The 18,971-nt window shown below is 37.6% G+C and overlaps 1 protein-coding gene across 4 annotated transcripts in view; it reads left to right on the top strand.

Moving 5' to 3' along the window:
- macf1b (microtubule actin crosslinking factor 1b) overlaps positions 1-17,760 on the top strand; it is a 57,440-nt gene extending 39,680 nt beyond the window's left edge. For 3 of the 4 annotated variants that reach the window (XM_065246458.2, XM_065246457.2, XM_065246456.2), the window contains exons 17-40: positions 5,401-5,502; positions 5,611-5,775; positions 5,850-6,005; positions 6,191-6,388; positions 6,848-6,976; positions 7,329-7,499; positions 7,672-7,827; positions 8,478-8,684; positions 8,800-8,919; positions 9,143-9,312; positions 9,407-9,566; positions 9,679-9,873; positions 9,967-10,092; positions 10,172-10,315; positions 10,467-10,655; positions 11,537-11,651; positions 11,773-11,939; positions 12,254-12,416; positions 12,506-12,660; positions 12,755-12,829; positions 12,984-13,101; positions 13,522-13,688; positions 13,793-13,910; positions 14,003-17,760. In XM_065246458.2, the coding sequence (XP_065102530.2) occupies positions 5,401-5,502; positions 5,611-5,775; positions 5,850-6,005; positions 6,191-6,388; positions 6,848-6,976; positions 7,329-7,499; positions 7,672-7,827; positions 8,478-8,684; positions 8,800-8,919; positions 9,143-9,312; positions 9,407-9,566; positions 9,679-9,873; positions 9,967-10,092; positions 10,172-10,315; positions 10,467-10,655; positions 11,537-11,651; positions 11,773-11,939; positions 12,254-12,416; positions 12,506-12,660; positions 12,755-12,829; positions 12,984-13,101; positions 13,522-13,688; positions 13,793-13,910; positions 14,003-14,028 (3,492 nt within the window). In that variant the 3' untranslated portion in view covers positions 14,029-17,760. The remainder of the gene's footprint in view (positions 1-5,400; positions 5,503-5,610; positions 5,776-5,849; positions 6,006-6,190; positions 6,389-6,847; positions 6,977-7,328; positions 7,500-7,671; positions 7,828-8,477; positions 8,685-8,799; positions 8,920-9,142; positions 9,313-9,406; positions 9,567-9,678; positions 9,874-9,966; positions 10,093-10,171; positions 10,316-10,466; positions 10,656-11,536; positions 11,652-11,772; positions 11,940-12,253; positions 12,417-12,505; positions 12,661-12,754; positions 12,830-12,983; positions 13,102-13,521; positions 13,689-13,792; positions 13,911-14,002) is intronic. The other variant, XM_065246459.2, reaches the window with a different exon arrangement.
- The last annotated feature ends 1,211 nt before the right edge of the window (positions 17,761-18,971 follow it).

Raw genomic sequence — 18,971 nt, 5'->3', positions numbered from 1 at the left:
TTTACTAGTCATATACTGAAAGTGTACATGCAAGTGTTCTGTTAGTGTACTCTTAGTAAACTAGTAGGTTACTTATTGTATACTGCTTGTGTAACAAAGCACTTTGACACTGAGGATCCATCTGCAGGTTTTTATTAAACACACTCATATTCCAACAGGCAAGGTTAAACAACAGCAAACACAGCAATGTAGGGCAGGCAAATCTCGTAGTCATGAAACAGGCAAAAGGGTCAGCAATGACAGCCAGTACAAATCAAGACTTTGCACTGACTGAATGTTTCCAGAGAGTTTATATAGGCTGTCCAATGTGTTTCAGGTGGCAGACCAATCAGTCCAGGCATGCGGGATTATGGGAAATGGAGTCCAGAACGAAAGTTAATATTCAGGGGGTTCAGCCATATATATAGATATATATATACAACCTCAAATCAGAAACAGTTGGGACACTGTAGAAATTGTGAGTAAAACAGGAATGGAATAATTTACAAATCTCATAAACTTATATTTTATTCACAATAGAATATAAATAACATATCAAATGTTGAAAGTGAGACATTTTGAAATGTCATGCCAAATATTGGCTCAATTTGGATTTTATGAGAGCTACACATTCCCAAAAAGTTGGGACAGGTAGCAATAAGAGTATAAAAGTTAAATGTACATATAAGGAACAACTAAAGGACCAATTTGCAACTTAATTGGCAACATGATTGGGTATAAAAAGTGTGGCAGTGTCTCTCAGAAGTCAAGATGGGCAGAGATAGCCTATATTCTATTGTGAATAAAATATAAGTTAATGAGATTTGTAAATTATTCCATTCCTTTTTTACAATTTCTACAGTGTCCCACTCTAGTGTCCCATTATATATATATATATATATATATATATATATATATATATATATATATATATATATATATATATATATATATATATATATATATATATATATATATAATTTTAGTATTTATTATTTTTTGTTTGATTAGCTCACTGATAGCATACGAAAGATTTAGCTTCAAATTGAAAGTACAATTAAAAGGTACAAGTAAAAAAATTAATGCACATTGTATTGTACTTTAAGTGCAATATATTAATATTTATAGTATGATGTTAAGTTCACTTAAAGTAAAGTTGAGTAGTAAACTACTAGTTAACTAAAAGTATAGTAAAAGAAAACTTGCAAGTATACCTGCAGCACACAATTAGTAACTTACTAGTTTACTAAGAGTACACTAACAGAACACTTGCATGTATACTTTCAGTATGAGTACACTAGTTAACTAAAAGTATAGTAAAAGAATACTTGCAAGTATACCTGCAGCACAAAATTAATAACTTACTAGTTTACTAACACTAAAGATTCTCCATAAAGATAATATAAATTTGTACACTACATATACTTTCAAAATTTACTTAAAATATACTGTTTCTAAAGGATGCTAAATAATGTATTTTATAAATATGCTGTCAGTGCATTATTATAATGATAACTTTAACAGATAAAGTATACCTAAAATAAACTTTAAAATAAGTTCAAATTAGTATACTTTAAAAATTGCACAGAACTTTAACTCCAAGTATATTTTTTTAAAGTATACTTTTAGAAAATATTCTAAATTATAATTATTTTGAAATATGTTAAAAGTTTAATTGTAAGCAAATATGTTGTAAGCATACTTTCAATATATTCAAAGATCGTACATTTCTTTCTAAGTATATTTGTAATGTACTATTGCAAAGTTAAATATACTTGAAATACAATAAAGTATATGTATTTTTCACCAGGGCTATTCATATGGCTTTTTGCAGCTTTCTTGATGTAGCTTTCGTTGTTGCATTTTTACTTTATACTTTTAAGTATATGTCAGTAAACAAGTATAGGCCAAATATACTTAGACATTTCGGTCAGTATAGGTCAAGTATACTTTAGTACAATTTAAGTATATTTCTAAGAAGTACCTAAAGTACATTTTAGAGAAGTACATAAAAAGTAAACTGAAAATATACTTTCTTATTTTAAGTTTAAAAGAAGTATACTTATAGCACACTTGAATAAACTTCTTTTTCGTAAGGGTAGCTTCATGCCAATTTGCAAGACCTTTGGATGACCCTATGAGAATATGGATTACAGTCAAAGTATTTTAAAGTGTTGTTTCTTGTATGTTGAATTGAATGTCTAAAAGCAGTAAAAATGTATATTACAAGGAGCCCCACTAGAAAAGACAGTGTAGAAAATCCAGATTTGGCTGTGGTTTGAAACAGGATTTCTAAAGGTCTAAGCTGGTCATTAGCAAGTCCAAAGATCATGGTGGTCATACAGTATGAGGTTACCAAGCTGATGGGAACATGGTTGCTGTTCAACCATAGGGTGACCATACATGCCATTCTTCTGGTGCGTCTACCGGAAGTCGTATTTGTTGACCGCATACATCATAGAGGATTATTATTATTATTACAAAAAGCAACCGTTATATTTTAAGATAAGAATTAAACTACAACTATATGTCTTATGTTTTTAACTGAATGGCGTATGCGGTCAACAAATATGACTTCCGGAAGACACACCGAAATCCTGGCCAGGACGCGTCCGGGAAGAATGGCACATATGGTCACCCTATTCAACCAGGTAGCCTGACCTTCAGACAGAGGGTGGTTTTCATTGCCCAAGATCTGCCTAAGAGACTGTGTGACTCACATGTAAAGTTACCAGTCACAGTTTTCTCACAGAAAATCCTTTCATTATTCCAGATGTTTTTTTTTATATCTTAAAGGCAGGATAGGCAGGAATTATCTAAGAAAACTTTTTTACAAATTTGTTTAAACTGTCTTTATATACCAGTACATAAGTAAAATGTAAGTACTCTGAAAAAGAGAGTATAAAAATCGAGTGTCTGTAGACCTCTCACGACTGTTTTAAACACAGCTCATTTTTCCATTCATTCCACCCCCTCCCTTCTGGGTTTCTTCTAAAGCCACGCCCCCAAAACACAGGAACGCGCAACGCTGACTGGCTCTGCATTTACCTGAGACGAGGGGAGAGGAAGGAGCGCGGTGCATGTATTAACATCATGTCACAATCACATATAATAATACACCTAACTTTATCATTATGAATATAAACAAATAGGATGGCTTTTAGTACTCACTATCATGCTAGCATATTAATACTGATAAAGTTTAAAATATATTTAGTTTGATTCGGGAACAAACGAGCTCGTTATATTTATAAGACAAAGCTAAGAACAAAAAAACTTGTATCAATGCAATCTATCACCATCAGTTACACTGTGATGAAGGTGAATTTCGTGGAAAATTAATAACATAAATGGTGTTTTGCATGGAAGAGTTTCTGTGATGAAAGCATTGTTGACTCAGATGAGGACTAAACTCCGGAGACAATACCGCTACTGCATCGTCGACTCGAGGAAAAGCCATGCGATATTCGTTTGATTTCTTCATTTATTCCTTTTTTTGCCTTGTTTGCCTTCGCTGACTGTATATGCAGGTACTGTGAGTTCTGAATGCTCTTTCTCTGCTGTACGTTTGCTCTTCCTAGAGTGCCTTGTGCACGTTCAAATCAATCGGGTGTGGGCAGATCCTGTAGCAACAGAGAGAGAGAGTGATGGTCACGCAAGCCAATCATTTGTTTCGTCCCGAATGGAAATAATGAGCTTTGTTAAAAACAAGTCGTGAGAGGTCTACAGACACTCGAGTTTTATACTCTCTTTTTCAGATTACTTACATTTTAATTATGTATTGGTATATAAAGACAGTTTAAACAAATTTGTAAAAAAGTTTTTTAGATAATTCTTGCCTATCCTGCCTTTAAGCGTTAACGGATTTTAAGACTCAATCTGAGGATGAGATTAAAGTGTGTGTTGCAGCTTCTTTTTTTTACGAATTTGTGCAACTTGCTTGTGTGTAATAACCATTTAAAGTGTTATCCATTGTATTTTATGTTGTTGGGTATCACAAAACCCGAAAAAGTATGAAAAAGTACAGCGGTTTGCAATGATTCTTCTTTCCCCCACAACGCACTGTATGACGTCACGCTGGGGAGAGAATTTACCAAAGCCGCATTGAGAGCATTGAGAATGACTATAGAAAGACGAGTAAAGTACAGTTCTGATAGCGCAGATTATAGATAAATAGATAGACAGACAGACAGACAGACAGACAGATGGATAGGCTAGTATAGAGAGATAGGCAGACAGCCAGATAGCATAACGTTAGCATATCTTCGTGTAGAAAGTAAACAAACAATTAACATACTCGTGCATGCTGGCTTGAGGGGGTCCATGATCCTGCCTGAAATGGGTGTAACTTTATGCGATCTTCAGCACAAACGGTTTTGGCAGCATGTCTCTAATCCAGGAAGGTGAGTGAGGCACGTCACATCTGTTCGCGGGGACCAGCGACCCAAACGCACTCACTTTCTTACAGCCAGTAGCGGAATGGCAATCGAGAGAGTCGGGACTTTCCCGGTGGGCCGATCTGATAATAGTTATACATTTCGAGTTAACAACACCGTCTGGCGGCGTGATGTGCCCCGGTTCCCGCAGCCCGCTGGTCAAAGTGCAGCCTCTCTGCTCAACAAAGTATATGAAAGTGCTCAACCTGTTCGGCAGGTCCAAACATGTACAGGATTTATAAAAATACGGTGATCAATGAGCGGTTCCTCATCAAATGGCATAGTCTGTTGTGATGTAAAAAGCCGCCGAACGCCTGTTTATTACAGTATGTATGCGGTCGGATCCGAGTGTGCTGCAGCTGCTGACTGCTGCGTATAAAATGATCGTGTGATTCGTTATAATCGCATAAACAATATAACAAAGCATCCTTTTATTTCACAAAACAATATATTTGAGATATTATTTGATAGACTAGTAAGTGTGGATAAAGGATGTTTAAAAATCTCTAGCCTGGTGGTCAGGACATGAATGGATCAAATCAGCAGATTTGCGAAGTTTTATTTATCTCCACAGATATCATAAATAATAATTAGCATGGTATCTTTGCAGTATAACACATTATATATTTCCTACGATGTATATATGATTTCCAAATTGTATACGTAAGTATTAAACAGCAATAAATGTCTCATCTATCTCTATGGCTCTGGCTGAGGCTTTCTCCACTTCTCCCCAGCGTGACGTCATCGCAGAATTGCGTAAAAAACCGTTAATACCAAAAACGTAAAAAAAGTTTTTGAGACATTTTAAAAATTATACACATATCTTGAGTGATTTATGTACCCATTAATCGACAGTGGTGGTTAACCTGCAACACGCCCTTTAAGTTAAACCAGACATTTAGAAATCTAGAGGAGTCAGGAGAAAATTATGTTTAGGTTACGGTTAGGTTAAAAGTAAAAGTTTAAAAACATTGTCTTAAAGGGACTCTTTGAATGGCTGAAGTCTGCAGAGATGAAATCTACTAAGGAGTTCTCAGTTAGCTCTGACCTGGGATCAGTCAAAGAACAGCTATGTGACCTGAAGGTGAGACTTTATTGAACAAATGACTTAAGAAAACTAAAACCTATTTTGAAAGATCCAGGGTGTTCATTAGAAGTTTTATCCAAACACTGCCATCATCTCTCTTGTCAGGAACTGAAGCGAGAGCTCTACCAGAAGAAGATTGAGATCGAGAGTCTAAACCATCGATTTGTGTGTCGTCTTTCACCGGGCACTGAGCGGCCTGGATCCGTCTCTCCACTGTGTGACTTTCGTCAGAGATGGGACAGCCTGGAGTCAGAGACAGTCAGCAGACAGGTAAGATCTTACCTAATTGAATTAAGTGTTTCAACGTAAGTTTATTCAATGACACTTCAATGTGTTTGGAGCAGCACCAACTGGAGTGTGCGCTGCTGGGTTTGGGTCAGTTCCAGAACACCCTGGATGAGTTGCATGCCTGGATTTCTCACACGGCTGAACTACTACAGGCCTCTCAGCCAATCAGCATTGACCTGCAGACCTGTGAGATAGAGCTAGCCAAACACAAGGTATGAACTCAACACAAACTTTAAAGCTCTGTGACATTCAGGTATTTGTGGATTCTGTTGGTTTTGTGTAGAATAAAGTCAGTGTGCTCTCTTTGTTCCCTATACTGCACATAGTATTTTAGGCAGCAAATGGTACTTATTTGTTTAGCATCATAATATCTGGTTCATAATATTTGTGCTGTCAGGTTCTGAGGAATGATGTGATGTCCCACGTGCACACTGTGGACTCGCTGAACCAGGCCGGTCGGAGCCTGCTGGAGTCTGGTGCAGGAGACAGTTCACATGTACTGCAGACTCGTCTGGAACAGCTGAATGAACGCTGGGAATTTGTGCGCTGCGAAACAGAGCGCAGACAGCTAGAACTGGAAAATAACCTCAGTCAGGTGACCACAAGCACCAGAAATAAACCCAGATTAGAGAATTAATTAATACAGCGACTCTGTATATCTTAGTGAAGCTCAGATGTACATACAATATATTTTTCAATATATGAATTTCTGAAATGGTTACCAACAATAAAAATGTTTATATAAATGTTTTTAAGTTAAGGTTGCATTAGGTGACTTAAGCCCTGAGTATACAGTAGTCTGTACACACACAGTCGAAAGCACAACATTTGTCATGTTGAGAGAGAAAAAGACAACAGCACAGATTGTTTATCTGTGTGACTATGTAAAAGAGCTTTGTTACAATTAACCCCACATTCGTTTGTGTCCCACTCACCCCTGTTGGAGCATAAGCCTTTAGATCAAATAATATGTAAGATCATGGGAAACATAAACTCAGCCAATTGTGTTGGGCAACCAAATGTTTTAATTTGAGCATTTATAATTGCATTTTAGGTTCAAGATGTAACCATGGAGATTCAAGATCTCATGCAGTGGCTGGAACACACAGACCTGAGACTGTCGTCCAGTAAGACTGTATGGGGCATGCCGGACTCTGCCAATGAGAGACTTAACACTCATTTGGTAAGAGACCTGCTTATGGTTTTTGCAACATTAACACTGATGATCTCAAAGATTTAAATGGATAGTTTACCCAAAAATAAAAATGATCTGATTTACTTTATTTTGATTTATCCTTATGTTGTTCTAAACCTGTATGAGTTTCTTTATTCTTTTAAACACAAAAGAAGATATTTTGATAAATGACGGTAAGTTGCGTACAGTAAGCTGTGTTCAACAGCATAAAAAACTCATACAGATTTAGAACAACTTGAGGATGAGTAAATAATAACAGGATTTTCATTTTTGCGTGAACTATCCCTTTAAGAATGAAACAGAATGATGTAATGAACTTGGATTATTTTTTGCACTTCAGGATTTATGTAATGAGATGGACTCTAAAATGCACGCCTACACAAATGTACGCAACGCCATCCACAGGATGCTGGAGGGTACTGATGTGGCTCGTGGATCAAACACTGAGCACAGTTTATGCATACTGGAGCAGAAATGGAGCTCTGTCTATGCTAAAATGCAAGAACGAATGGTAAAAACAGCATATACATTGTTTTGTAATTTAATTACAAATTTGATTTACTCAAACTGTGGTTACCTGTATGATCTGTTGACATTGGCTGTTATATTAGCATATCGCAAATATTAATTGCAAAGAGAAAAGTTTTAGACTATTGACATTTAATATAAAATTTTCTATTTAGGCAAAGTTGACAGAGGGACTTGGTCTTGCAAAGGAATTTAACAGTAATGTCCAAGACCTTCTGACTAAAATGTCCAAGTGTGAGGAGACCATAAACACTCTGCCTGCACCCAGCTTTATCCTGGACACAATCTGCTCACAAATCCAGGAACACAAGGTGGGCATACGTGTGATTGTACTTGGATTTGTGTATGAATGTGATTTTTTCAAGAATGGGATCATTAGGTGTTACTCAGATAACACACTGTTGGAATCCTCTGGAGAGGGTGGCACAGTGGCTCAGTAGGTATAACTGTTGCCTCACAGCAAGAAAGTTCCCGATTTGAGCCCCGGCTAGGTCAGGTGGTTTGCATGTTCTCCCTGTGTCAGCACAGGTTATCTCCACATACTCAGGTTTCCTACTACAGGCTAAAAACAAGCAAGTTAGGTAAATTGGAGATACCAAATTGCCCCTCCCCCAACATGTGCATGGATTAACTTGTGTGGATCAACTTGTGTATGGATTTAATGGTTCTTGCCAAGAATATAGCAATAGATGCTGGCGTAAAGAATAAAGAAAGTAAGAATCCTCTGGAGAACATCAGCAACCTTTCAGTGGTGCTCTGAGTTCCCACAAGGACCTTAAATGCTCCCATTTGTTTTTCCAGGAAAGACATTTACTTACATTTTTACAACAGTACTTCTTCAGAGAACCTAGAGGTTCCTTCAATATAGCACCTTAAAAATCCCAAATGTCATCTTGACCTACAGTATCAATCTATGGAATCTATTTCTGATTTTCATTTTTTTATTCTTTTCTATATGTAGATGTTGGTGAGTGAGGTCCAATCATATGGAGAAAGGAAAACAAATGTGGAAAATGCTGCTACACGGCTGTCAGAACTCAGCAGGAAAGAAGATTGTGATGTAGTGCAGAACCTCATTATGACTGTTCGAGACCGATACAGGAAACTCCTTCAACACACAACCGAGAAGGGTAAAACTCTAGAGGATGTCAAAAGACATGCCAAGCAGGTATTCTGGTCTCATGTGAAGCAAAGTCATCTTTTCGGGCAATCAATTGGCAAACATTGTTGAAGCAATTTGAAGTACCACAAATTTGTGAGCTTGGTGTATCAATCCTTCACAGTTTAATGAATCGTGGCATCTACTGGTGGACTGGATGAAAGAGGTAGAACAGACATTGGATACGCATAAAGAGATTGCTGCGACACAGGAAGAGATCAAACAACAGCTTGGTGAACTAAAGGTACATCACATCTGAACCAGTACAGACAACACAATACATAAACATGCAGTGGGGTCAAAAGGTCTAAGACCACACAGCATAACAATTTGAGTAAATTTCATAAGATGTAAATGCAAAACTATAAACCCAAAAATAACTGGGTTTTCAGTGTCTTGTAACATGTTTAGTTTACACAAGCAGTTTGTGGCAATATGTTAATATCTTGAGACTTGTATTCTGTCAGGATTTCCAGAAGCTTCTCCGCACAAAAAGGCCAATGTATGAGGCCTGCCTGAAGAGTGGTCGCTCTCTCCTGGAGAAAGCTCAGAGCCCTGAAGACACACAGCACCTGGAGAACATGGTATCTGAACTCAGAGACTTGTGGGACACCATCAACGGCAAATCCAGTGAGAGGTATATCCAGTACTTGCTGTGACATAATCTGTTCCTTAGTTATATAAATAGGATGTCAAATCAAAGCTCTGATCTGTGCTTTTGTTTGTTCAAGGCAACACAAACTGGAAGAAGCACTGCTGTTTTCAGGAAGATTCACAGATGCCCTACAGGCTCTTAATGATTGGCTGTACAGGGCAGAGCCACAGCTAGCTGAAGATGTTCCCGTGTGTGGGGAAAAAGACCTGGTCAACAATTTGATTGACAAACACAAGGTAACTCTCAGCATATTTTCTTAATTTTTTGGTTCTTCTCTAGTTTCAACGTTCGATGATTTGTCCTGCTTGGATACAGCTAGCTGTAGTTAAACCTTCTCTGTGGTTGTAGGTATTTCAGCGTGAGCTCGGGAAGCGTGCCAGCTGTATCCGTACACTGAAGCGGTCGGTCAGGGATCTGACACGGAGCAGCTCAGCTGATGCCCACTGGTTGCAAGAACAGATGGAGGAGCTGGAAAGCCGCTGGGAGGCGGTGTGTAAACTCTCGGTGTCCAGACAGGCTCGGCTAGAGGCGGCACTTCAACAGGTACCGCAGCTCTCCACTATGTTGTTGCTCCAGAGAAAATCAAAAGTTGTTTTGTGAAACTGAAAATGTACCATGTACCTTTGTTATCTTCAGGCAGAGGAATTTGATGGAATGGTCCACTCTTTTCTGGATCATCTTGCGGAAGTTGAGAGAGTTCTAAAGTATGGAGTAATACCTGAGGAGGAGGAGGCTCTTCTGACGTTTCGTACACATCATCAGGTAGGATGGATATGGGCTCTCCCATCATACCTTATTACTTTAACCGTACTGATAAGTTTCATGTTTGTGATCTGCATAGGAGTCGATGAGTTCCTTGAACGCTCAGCAGACAGCGCTGGAAAACATTAGCAAAATGGGCAAAGAGATTCTGTCCACCTGTCACCCTGACTCTGTCATCACCATCAAATCATGGATCAGTATCACCAAGACTCGCTACGAAGAGGTGAGTTAGATGTTTACATCTATAATGAAGACATTATTTGCAATTTGTTGCAATAAAGTGCAAACAAATAAAAAAAATGCAAACAAATTAACTCAGAATCCCTATAGGCATGTATATACAGTGATACGCTATGTGTTATTTGGTGCTTTAGGTGCAGACCTGGGGGAAGCAGCAGGCTGAGAGGATCCAGAGCATACTGTCTGCTTTAGAGACAGAGAGAGATGAGGTACAGCGGTTACTGGACTGGATCTCCTCTGCTGAAGAGTCTCTCAATGTGAAAGAACAGGAACCACTGCCTGAAGACTTAGAGCTGACTGCAGAGCTGATTACTCAACACTTGGTACAAACACAACATTTCTCCTATACTTAAACTTATACTTGTAAACACATTACAATACTACAAAATCTACAGTGGTTCCATGCAGCACATTAGGTTCTGCAAAGAACTCTCTTCTTAGAGGAAGTTGTACCCTAGTGATTAGAGAGTTTGGCTTGAAACCTGAGAGTTGCTGGTTCGAGTCTTATGACCGGCAGGTTGCAACTGTGGACCCTTTGAGCAAGGCACCTTCCCCTAATTGCCACCATGGGTGCTGGGATAGCTGCCCACTGCTCTGGGTGTGTGTTCACGACTTGCAGTGTGTGTGTTCACTACTCACTGGGATGGGTTAAATTCAGAAGTCACATTTTGACTTCTTGTCACAAGCTTGTCACTTTCACTACTATTTTTGTATATGGTTCTTAAATTGAGCTCATATTTTTTGTATTTTTTGAAAATTTTGGTTCATTCACATTTCCACACTTAGCAGATGCATTTATTCAAAAACGTTTAAAAAGTTCATAATCATTTTAAAGCACCACAATACTAATGTTTTTAAGAATGTACTTAAGAATAGTTAAAAAATGAATAGTTGATGGGATAACCCAGATTTTAAATTACAGCTTTCATGCATCTTGGCATGCTCTTAGTATTCATTTCTGCTGTTAGGTGACTGTCGCTCCTAATGTTTGTTTTTCTTAAACAGACATACACTGGATTTGAATGGTTGCTATATATGTAGAAATGTTGACGAAAGGCAGATTTGCAAAAATTTAGAGTGTAGCGGTATTAATTACCAGATGGATCAGTTTGGTCCATTTGAAATTACTTCAATTCACAGCACTGCATGCACTCTTATTGAACTTCAATGAATCACTAATGCAAAACACTCTTCTTCCTTTCAGGACTTTATGGATGAGATGAAAGGGAAGATTCCAGAAGTTGAAAATGCCACAAAATCCTGTAAACACAAGAGTGTCCCTAAGCAACTGTTCTCACCCAGTCGCAAGACACCCACAAGTTAGTAAAGAAGAACTTTAGCTGAATCCGTACGGTTCACTGATCGGATTATGGTGCTTGGTTGTTCTGTTATGCCAGTGCCAACTGTTAACCTCCATTTTGGATTGTTTTGTATACATAGAAAGGAGAGGTACATCAAAGCCTCGACCATCAGTGCCTATCCCTCTGGAGAACTTGGAACCTCAAACCCCTCTAATGTGTCAACTGGTCAGTCACTGGCAAAAACTCTGGCTCGTGGCCCACAGCAGACAGAGCAAACTAGAGGAACATCTGCAGAGGCTCAAAGAGGTGATCAGGACTCCGTATGAAACCGTACTTTAATAAATCACTTTATTGAAGTTTGCTGTCTAAAAATGACAATTCTTCCCCCATTTTTACTGAACCTCGTAAAAAAAGTTACAATATTATGTTCGGGCAGCTCATTTTATTCATATAAGCACTTTTGTCTTGTTCTAAAAAGAGCAGATCATCATGTAAATAGTCAATTTGATACATATACAGAAGTCTAGTTGTTTTGCGTCCACATTCATAAATAATCAACAACAATGGTGTTGTCCGGGTTTGATATCTATGACACTAAACCGCATTGCTTCTTTTTGCAGTTGGAAGAATTTGCTAACTTTGATTTCAACATCTGGAGGAAAAGGTACATGCAGTGGATAAGTCACCTCAAGTCTCGGATTTTGGATGTTTTTCGTAGCATTGATCGAGATCAGGATGGCCGAATTACCCACAAAGAGTTAATCGACAACGTTCTGGCCTCTAGTGAGCACAGCTAAAACACTTTGGTTGAAATTGTGTGATATCAGGTGATGCTTTTATCACATAATTTTCTTTGTTTTGTTTTTTATTAGAATTTCCCACCAACTCATTAGAAATGACTGCTGTTGCTAACATATTTGACGTTAATGGGGATGGCTTCATTGACTACTACGAATTTGTAAGTGCTCTCCATCCAAGCCGAGACCCTTACAGAAGGACAATAGATGCAGACCAGATCAATGAGGAGGTACTTGTAGCTTCTTTCAACCACTGTAGGAATGCATTTATACTTAACATTAAGTATATCATTAAGACGACTAACAAAAGCAAACATCTTGCAGGTGAGTCGGCAGGTATCTCAGTGCAACTGTCCAAAAAGATTTGAAGTAGAGCAGATTAGCGCAAACCGCTACAGGGTAAGTGAAAATGCATTAAGTTCAATGTTAACATCCATCTCAGGAATCGACACCTGATAGTAACATACCTTATAAAGTCTAATGTTCACACCTACATGCTTTCTCAATTTTTGATTTATTACTCACTGGCAATTCAATATGTCATTTTCTTTAGTTCGGAGACTCTCAGCAGTTGCGAATGGTTCGAATTCTCAGAAGCACTTTGATGGTACGAGTTGGTGGTGGTTGGACGGCATTAGATGAGTTTCTTGTGAAGAATGATCCCTGCAGAGGTGAAGAAACTAAACATTTGTGTTTATCTGTAGATATATTGCTCATACAGCAGTTAAAAGGATAGTTCACCCAAAAACTTTGTCATCATTTTATCATCCTCTTGTTGTTCTAAATCTTATGAATTTCTTTTTTCTGATGAACACAAAAGAAGATATTTTGATAAATGATGGTAAGCACACACTTCATTATAACCATTGACTTCCATAGTAGGAAAAACAAATACTATGGAAGTCAATGGTTACAATCAGCTTGTGCTTCTTTTTTTGTGTTCATCAAAATAAAAAGACTCTTACAGGTTTAAAACAACATAAGGGTACAATAAGTAAATGACAGAATTTTTGGGTGAACTACCCCCTTAAAAGTAGGGATGCACCAATACAAATGCAAATGTGTGTCATTTTCTTGCTCTTTATTTGCAGTAAAAGGACGCACCAACCTGAAGATAAAGGAGAAATATTTCTCTCCAGATGTTTTTGCGGCATCGGGTCGCAGAGGGAGTGCTAAAGGGCTCACAGTCAGCAGATCAAACTCCAGCTTGAGTTTATACAGCAGTGCATCAGCTCCCAGCAGCCCACTCACGCGCAAGGTACAGATACCACCTAACAGCAAGAGTTTATCGAAAGATTATAATTTGCGGTCCTTCACCTGCTAGTGACTTTCATGAAGTAACTCTGTTTCGTACCGACACAGGCATTGCTGCGCAGAAGCTTCTCTGGTGAGAGATGTATACGTCCCAGGAGCTCTATTGCAGCATTGGGAACAGAGCATTTCTGTGCAGTAGGGGACGACGATTCGCCTTCACCTTCAGGTTAGTAAGTCAGGCTTATTTGTAGATAAGTTCTTTCTGAATCTTACATTATAAAAGTGAACTAAATTTGTCATACTTTTTTATCACTCCAGAAGAGTGTGAGAGGCCGCCCACATGACCACATCCTGTCCTTCACAACCATACTAGATTTCCTAACTGGACTGAAATAGAGGATCGACAGGACTGCCAATCCAGCAGACCTCAGATCAGTGGCCACATGTTGGACTTTCATTAAGACAGAACTTTTGATGCTGATTAGTGGTTGGACTTTATACTCTACAAGTGAGCGCCTCTTCCCCAGTGCCCTGAAGTGTCTGAAGGACACCAAGCAGGACATTTATGTGAGCTTTGTTTACGATCATAACTTTACATTGCTTTTTAAGCTCCACAGACTTTGTTTCAACAAAATGGACTTGATATTGTATTTTGTACTGTATATAAGAAGAGAACCACTGGAATGTTTTGCATGGGTTAAACAGCACGAAGCACATAGTCTCCCATGTACTTTAGTTCATCTAGTGCTATAATCAAGATGTATGAACAGAAGTCTTTATTCTCCTTAGTTGTCAGTTGTAAGGGTGAATGTTTTCTTTGTTTGATCCTCACAATGCAGAGTAAAGCCACTGCCTTTTTATTGATATAACATAAAATTAAGCATATCTAATTCAATGTTGGCCTGCAAATATATCCGTTTATAAATGTCAAGGTTTTGGCTTTATGATAAGCACTGGTTTTGGGTCCATGCTATTGTTCTTTGTATATGTGGCTGATATATGCTCAGGTTTGATATGCAAGACTATTTCAGAGTATAAAGCTAAAGGCCCTTATTAATCAGTTTTGGAGATTTCTGGCTTGTAGTCAATGTATGTTAGCCAAACGTAAACTAGTGTACTTGTAAAAGTTGATCTGCAGCCTTTCTTATTTTCGGAAAACAGGGCACTTCCAAATTCCTGTTTAATAAAATGCTCCTTAGAATAATAATAATAATAATAATGTCTATAACCCCAATACCACCTGAATATGACTAGCAATAGCAGCTCCATTGTGAGCTTTGACTGTTTAAAAATGTTGGCAAAAAGATAGACCAGGGTATGCTTTCCTGTCTCCATTCTAGTTATATTCATGTATATTAGTGTAATTTCCAGTTTATATGCATGTTAATGCTATTTTTCTTTGTTTATTTTCCTTGAGTACTCATTTGATTTCGAACAGTCATGCCACCAGTTCCTTTGAGGATATAAAAGTGTAGGTCTCAATGAGATTAGCCTGAAGTAATACCCATTTCACAAAAACTGCTTTATCATTGCCAGTGAACCAAATGTGATCACGCTGAAATCATCTTTCTTTTTATAATGTCCTCCTCAGGACAGAGTCTACTGTATTCATTTTTACTTTATTTGTTTTATAGGTTGAATTTTTGTCTCATTGTTCAAGTGTTATGGCTGTAGCATTTGATTAAGATTACATATCAAATATGTGTGTTGTTTGCTTTAATGCATTTGCGGTTTGGTTCTCTTAATTTTGGAGAGTTGAAATGGATTTTGAGGGTTTGAGGTTACAGCATTTCAATCAGTAGCAGCAGGTACACCTCAGGTGTTGTCCTATCTGAGATTTATGTGTATATTAAAGGAATATTTCAACCCAAAATGTATATTCTGTCATTATTTACACACTTTCATGTCATCATGTTTTCAAACCTGTCTGCTGTAAAATGACGGTTCATACTGACAACTCAAGCTCAAAATTGGAAAAACATACAAGTATTATAATATTAGAGACTTTTGCATTGAATTCCAAGTTTTCTGAAGCCGTTTAGCTTCTCATTAAGTTGTCATTAACTGAAGTTCTCTTCTGCTGCAGCTCCAAGAGGGGGCGCTTAAGCACCTTACGTTTTGTCAAAAGCCCATGATCTTTTTGAGGACTGAAAACATTTTAGTACACAAATTTAATAAATTGATTACAATCTTTACACCTAATTAGTTTTGCTAGTACACAAACTCTGTCAGTAGATCAGCTTGTATTGTACGCATGACTTATTCCGTTAAAAGCAGCCCTGCTGAAAAATCCAGCTAACACCAGCATAAGCTGGTTTTAGCTGGTCTCCCAGCTTGGTTTTAGCTGGTTTTGCTGGTGTAGCAAGCTGGTCTTGCTGTGTTTTGGTCACTTTTTAAGCTGGTCTAGCTGGACTTAGCTGGTCAGGCTGGAAGACCAGCTGGCCCACCAGCATGACCAGCTTTGTCAGGCTGGGAGGACCAGCATAAACCAGCTAGTGCCACCTTTAACCAGCTAAAACCAGCTTCCAGTTTATGCCTTTCAGTAGGGAGTAGTGAATCTCTTCATATGTGATGAGTTGTTAAACAGTACAGTATCTGTTCTTGCCTGCAGGTGGCACAGTTGACAACAAGCAGTCATATATTAACGTTTGGTTGGTGCCCCTTGCAATTACTTTTTAACAATGCTCAATGCTATTTCACAATGAAAGCCCAAACATAACGGTTCTTTTCGCGGCAGTTTTCGAATATGTGAGATTGCAGTTTTACAGCAAACAGTGTTTGCATCTGTACAAAACCGAATTTGAATAAATTGTGAATAGGATATCCTGTGTTTCATTTTATAAATAAAGGGTGGGTTTGGGTTAGGTGCTTACATATGTCTAAATAGTGTTATGTACAGGTATGCTGGCTGTTGTAAAATTAAATTAAAAATCATATGTCATATTGATAATGATACATTTATACATTATATAATTTCATAATGATTGTAAAATTCCCATATCACGTAGCCTATTGGGGTCAGTGGTTTCTCCTATGAAGTGCTCTGCATGTCAAAAAGCTAAGCCAGAAAGGGGTACCATGTGCGTTGAAAAAGTGACACGGATAGAGCGCTGACAAACGTCAATTTGTTTTGATAAAAAATAATATAAAATAATAAAAGTAGCAATTTTGTTATGTTGTTTATCATCATTCACAATGTCATGTGATTTTATTATGTTTATTTACTTCTTTTTGAGGTTGATGAGCATGCTCACTATGAACTTTTATTACAATGAAACATTTCTTTAAAACATCTCTATTTGTTATTATTGAAAACAAAATAGCAGCCTATGAATTCGAAATGATATAAATAATGTTAATAATGACAGAATTTGAACTTTTGTAATATATTCCATTAATAGTGAAACCTAAATAAGAATAATTTGCAGCCAAAATTATGAAGTCGCAAAGGAATGTCTTCAGTTTTTTTTGGATTAAAGGTGGAGTGCACAATGTTTGAAAGCCAATGTTGATATTTGAAATCACCTAAACATACACGCCCCTAACCCAATAGAATCTGGACCTTCTTTTGATAGACGCGCCCCACACATACGCAACCCCGGCAGGGATGTCGGTTAATAGACACGCTCACTGCTGATAGGCTACAAGTGTGTTTTGGTAGTCGGCCAGAAAAAGCGTTTTTCAAACATTGTGCACTCCGCCTTTAACAATGTTTGTAATCATTAGGACTGTAAGATATTGGGTCATTGCTGTGTGCAAACTACTAATATCTAATAATGTCAATATCTATGCAAAATCCATTTGACACTCCAATCTATTTCATCTGAACAGATACTGGAAAAAAAAAATTTTCCTCACATGTTTGTGATAACTTATGCTGTTTACACACTGTAACTGTTGATTTATGTTTTCAAACACTGGAAAGAGATCCTTATCAGCAATGCACAGATTACGTACTGTAAATCTCTGATCAGCATTACTGTCAGCAGCATTATTGCTTTTTTGCTGTAAGGGTCTGATAATGTAAAGTAATGTTGCCTACAATTTTTGTTCAGTCCTTCATTACTTTCGGTGTAGTAGAGGAATGTGACTAATTCTCCAGTTTCTTTGAAATCAGAAATCTCTTGTAAAAAATAAAATGTTTTTATCAGGTTGTGTATGAAGCGGTTTATAAAGTGCTTAGTGTGTTTTATTTTAAAATGCACAACTACATGTTTTTGCATGTTGCAAAGGAAGGGAAAAACAAGAAAAAAAGAAAGAAGAGTATTGATCCATTGATTACTAAACTAGATCAATTTTCTATGGCATTGCTGCATTAAAAACCATTTGTAGCACTTTTACTGTAAAGTGTACTGTCCTGTAAGGACTGCAACTTTAGGGTTTTTAAAAACATAACTCTCTAGCCTCAACATTCTTTGTGTGCTTATATAGTCTAAACACTGTGGGAACACAACTGAATTTCTATTGTTTTGATTCAAGCGTATTAAAAATGCTGACAACTCTTGCTGTGAGACCTTGGAAAATCCCATTTTAACGAGCGACCATTAAGCTGAACTTCTGGCAGAGGTGAACACAAGAAAAATTCACAGTCCCAATGAAATTAAAACGGTTTATTATAAACAGTTTATTATAAGTCTTCTTTTTTTAATTCATATCCCCTTACAAACTTCAATCAAAATCTGAAAAATGGCAATCATTCTCTGATGACTTGATCGAGCATCAGTTAACTCCGCCCCCTTTCTGAATGAAAATGCCTACTGTTCTATATCCAATAAAACCACAGTGGAAAGCACAGGCCACGCCTACAATTTTCCTTGCTTCATATTCCATTTCACTTGAAAATATATCACAACATGGAAGTAAAGTCAATCTCAACTTCTGGTTCACAGGAACTTTAAAGGTCACGTTCTTCCTGATCCCATTTTTTAAAACCTAGTTAGTGTGTAATGTTGCTATAATAGCATAAATAATAGCTGTAAAATGATAAAGCTCAAAGTTCACTGCCAGGCGATATATTTTCTTTAATAGAATTCCTTTTTCAAAGCCTACAACGAACGGCCGGTTTGGACAGCCCTCTACTTCCTGCTTTAATGACGTCAGTAAAACAGTTTTTTGACTAAACTCCGCCCACAGGAATACGTCTGTCAGGTTTATTCAACTTATACCTTAACAAAATTAAGACATATCAGGCCAAGAATATAAGGTTTTTATCCTCGCGCGGGAGAGCATCAGAAAGCTATCCCACAAGGATGCTCAGGCTGTCTCTCTCCAATTCTTTCTCTGCAAG

This window comes from Paramisgurnus dabryanus, chromosome 13 (genome assembly GCF_030506205.2).
Source record: "Paramisgurnus dabryanus chromosome 13, PD_genome_1.1, whole genome shotgun sequence".
In the NCBI taxonomy this organism is placed as follows: domain Eukaryota; kingdom Metazoa; phylum Chordata; class Actinopteri; order Cypriniformes; family Cobitidae; genus Paramisgurnus; species Paramisgurnus dabryanus.
The sequence above is the reverse complement of the archived record's forward strand: the minus strand, read 5'-3'. Positions and strand labels throughout refer to the sequence as shown.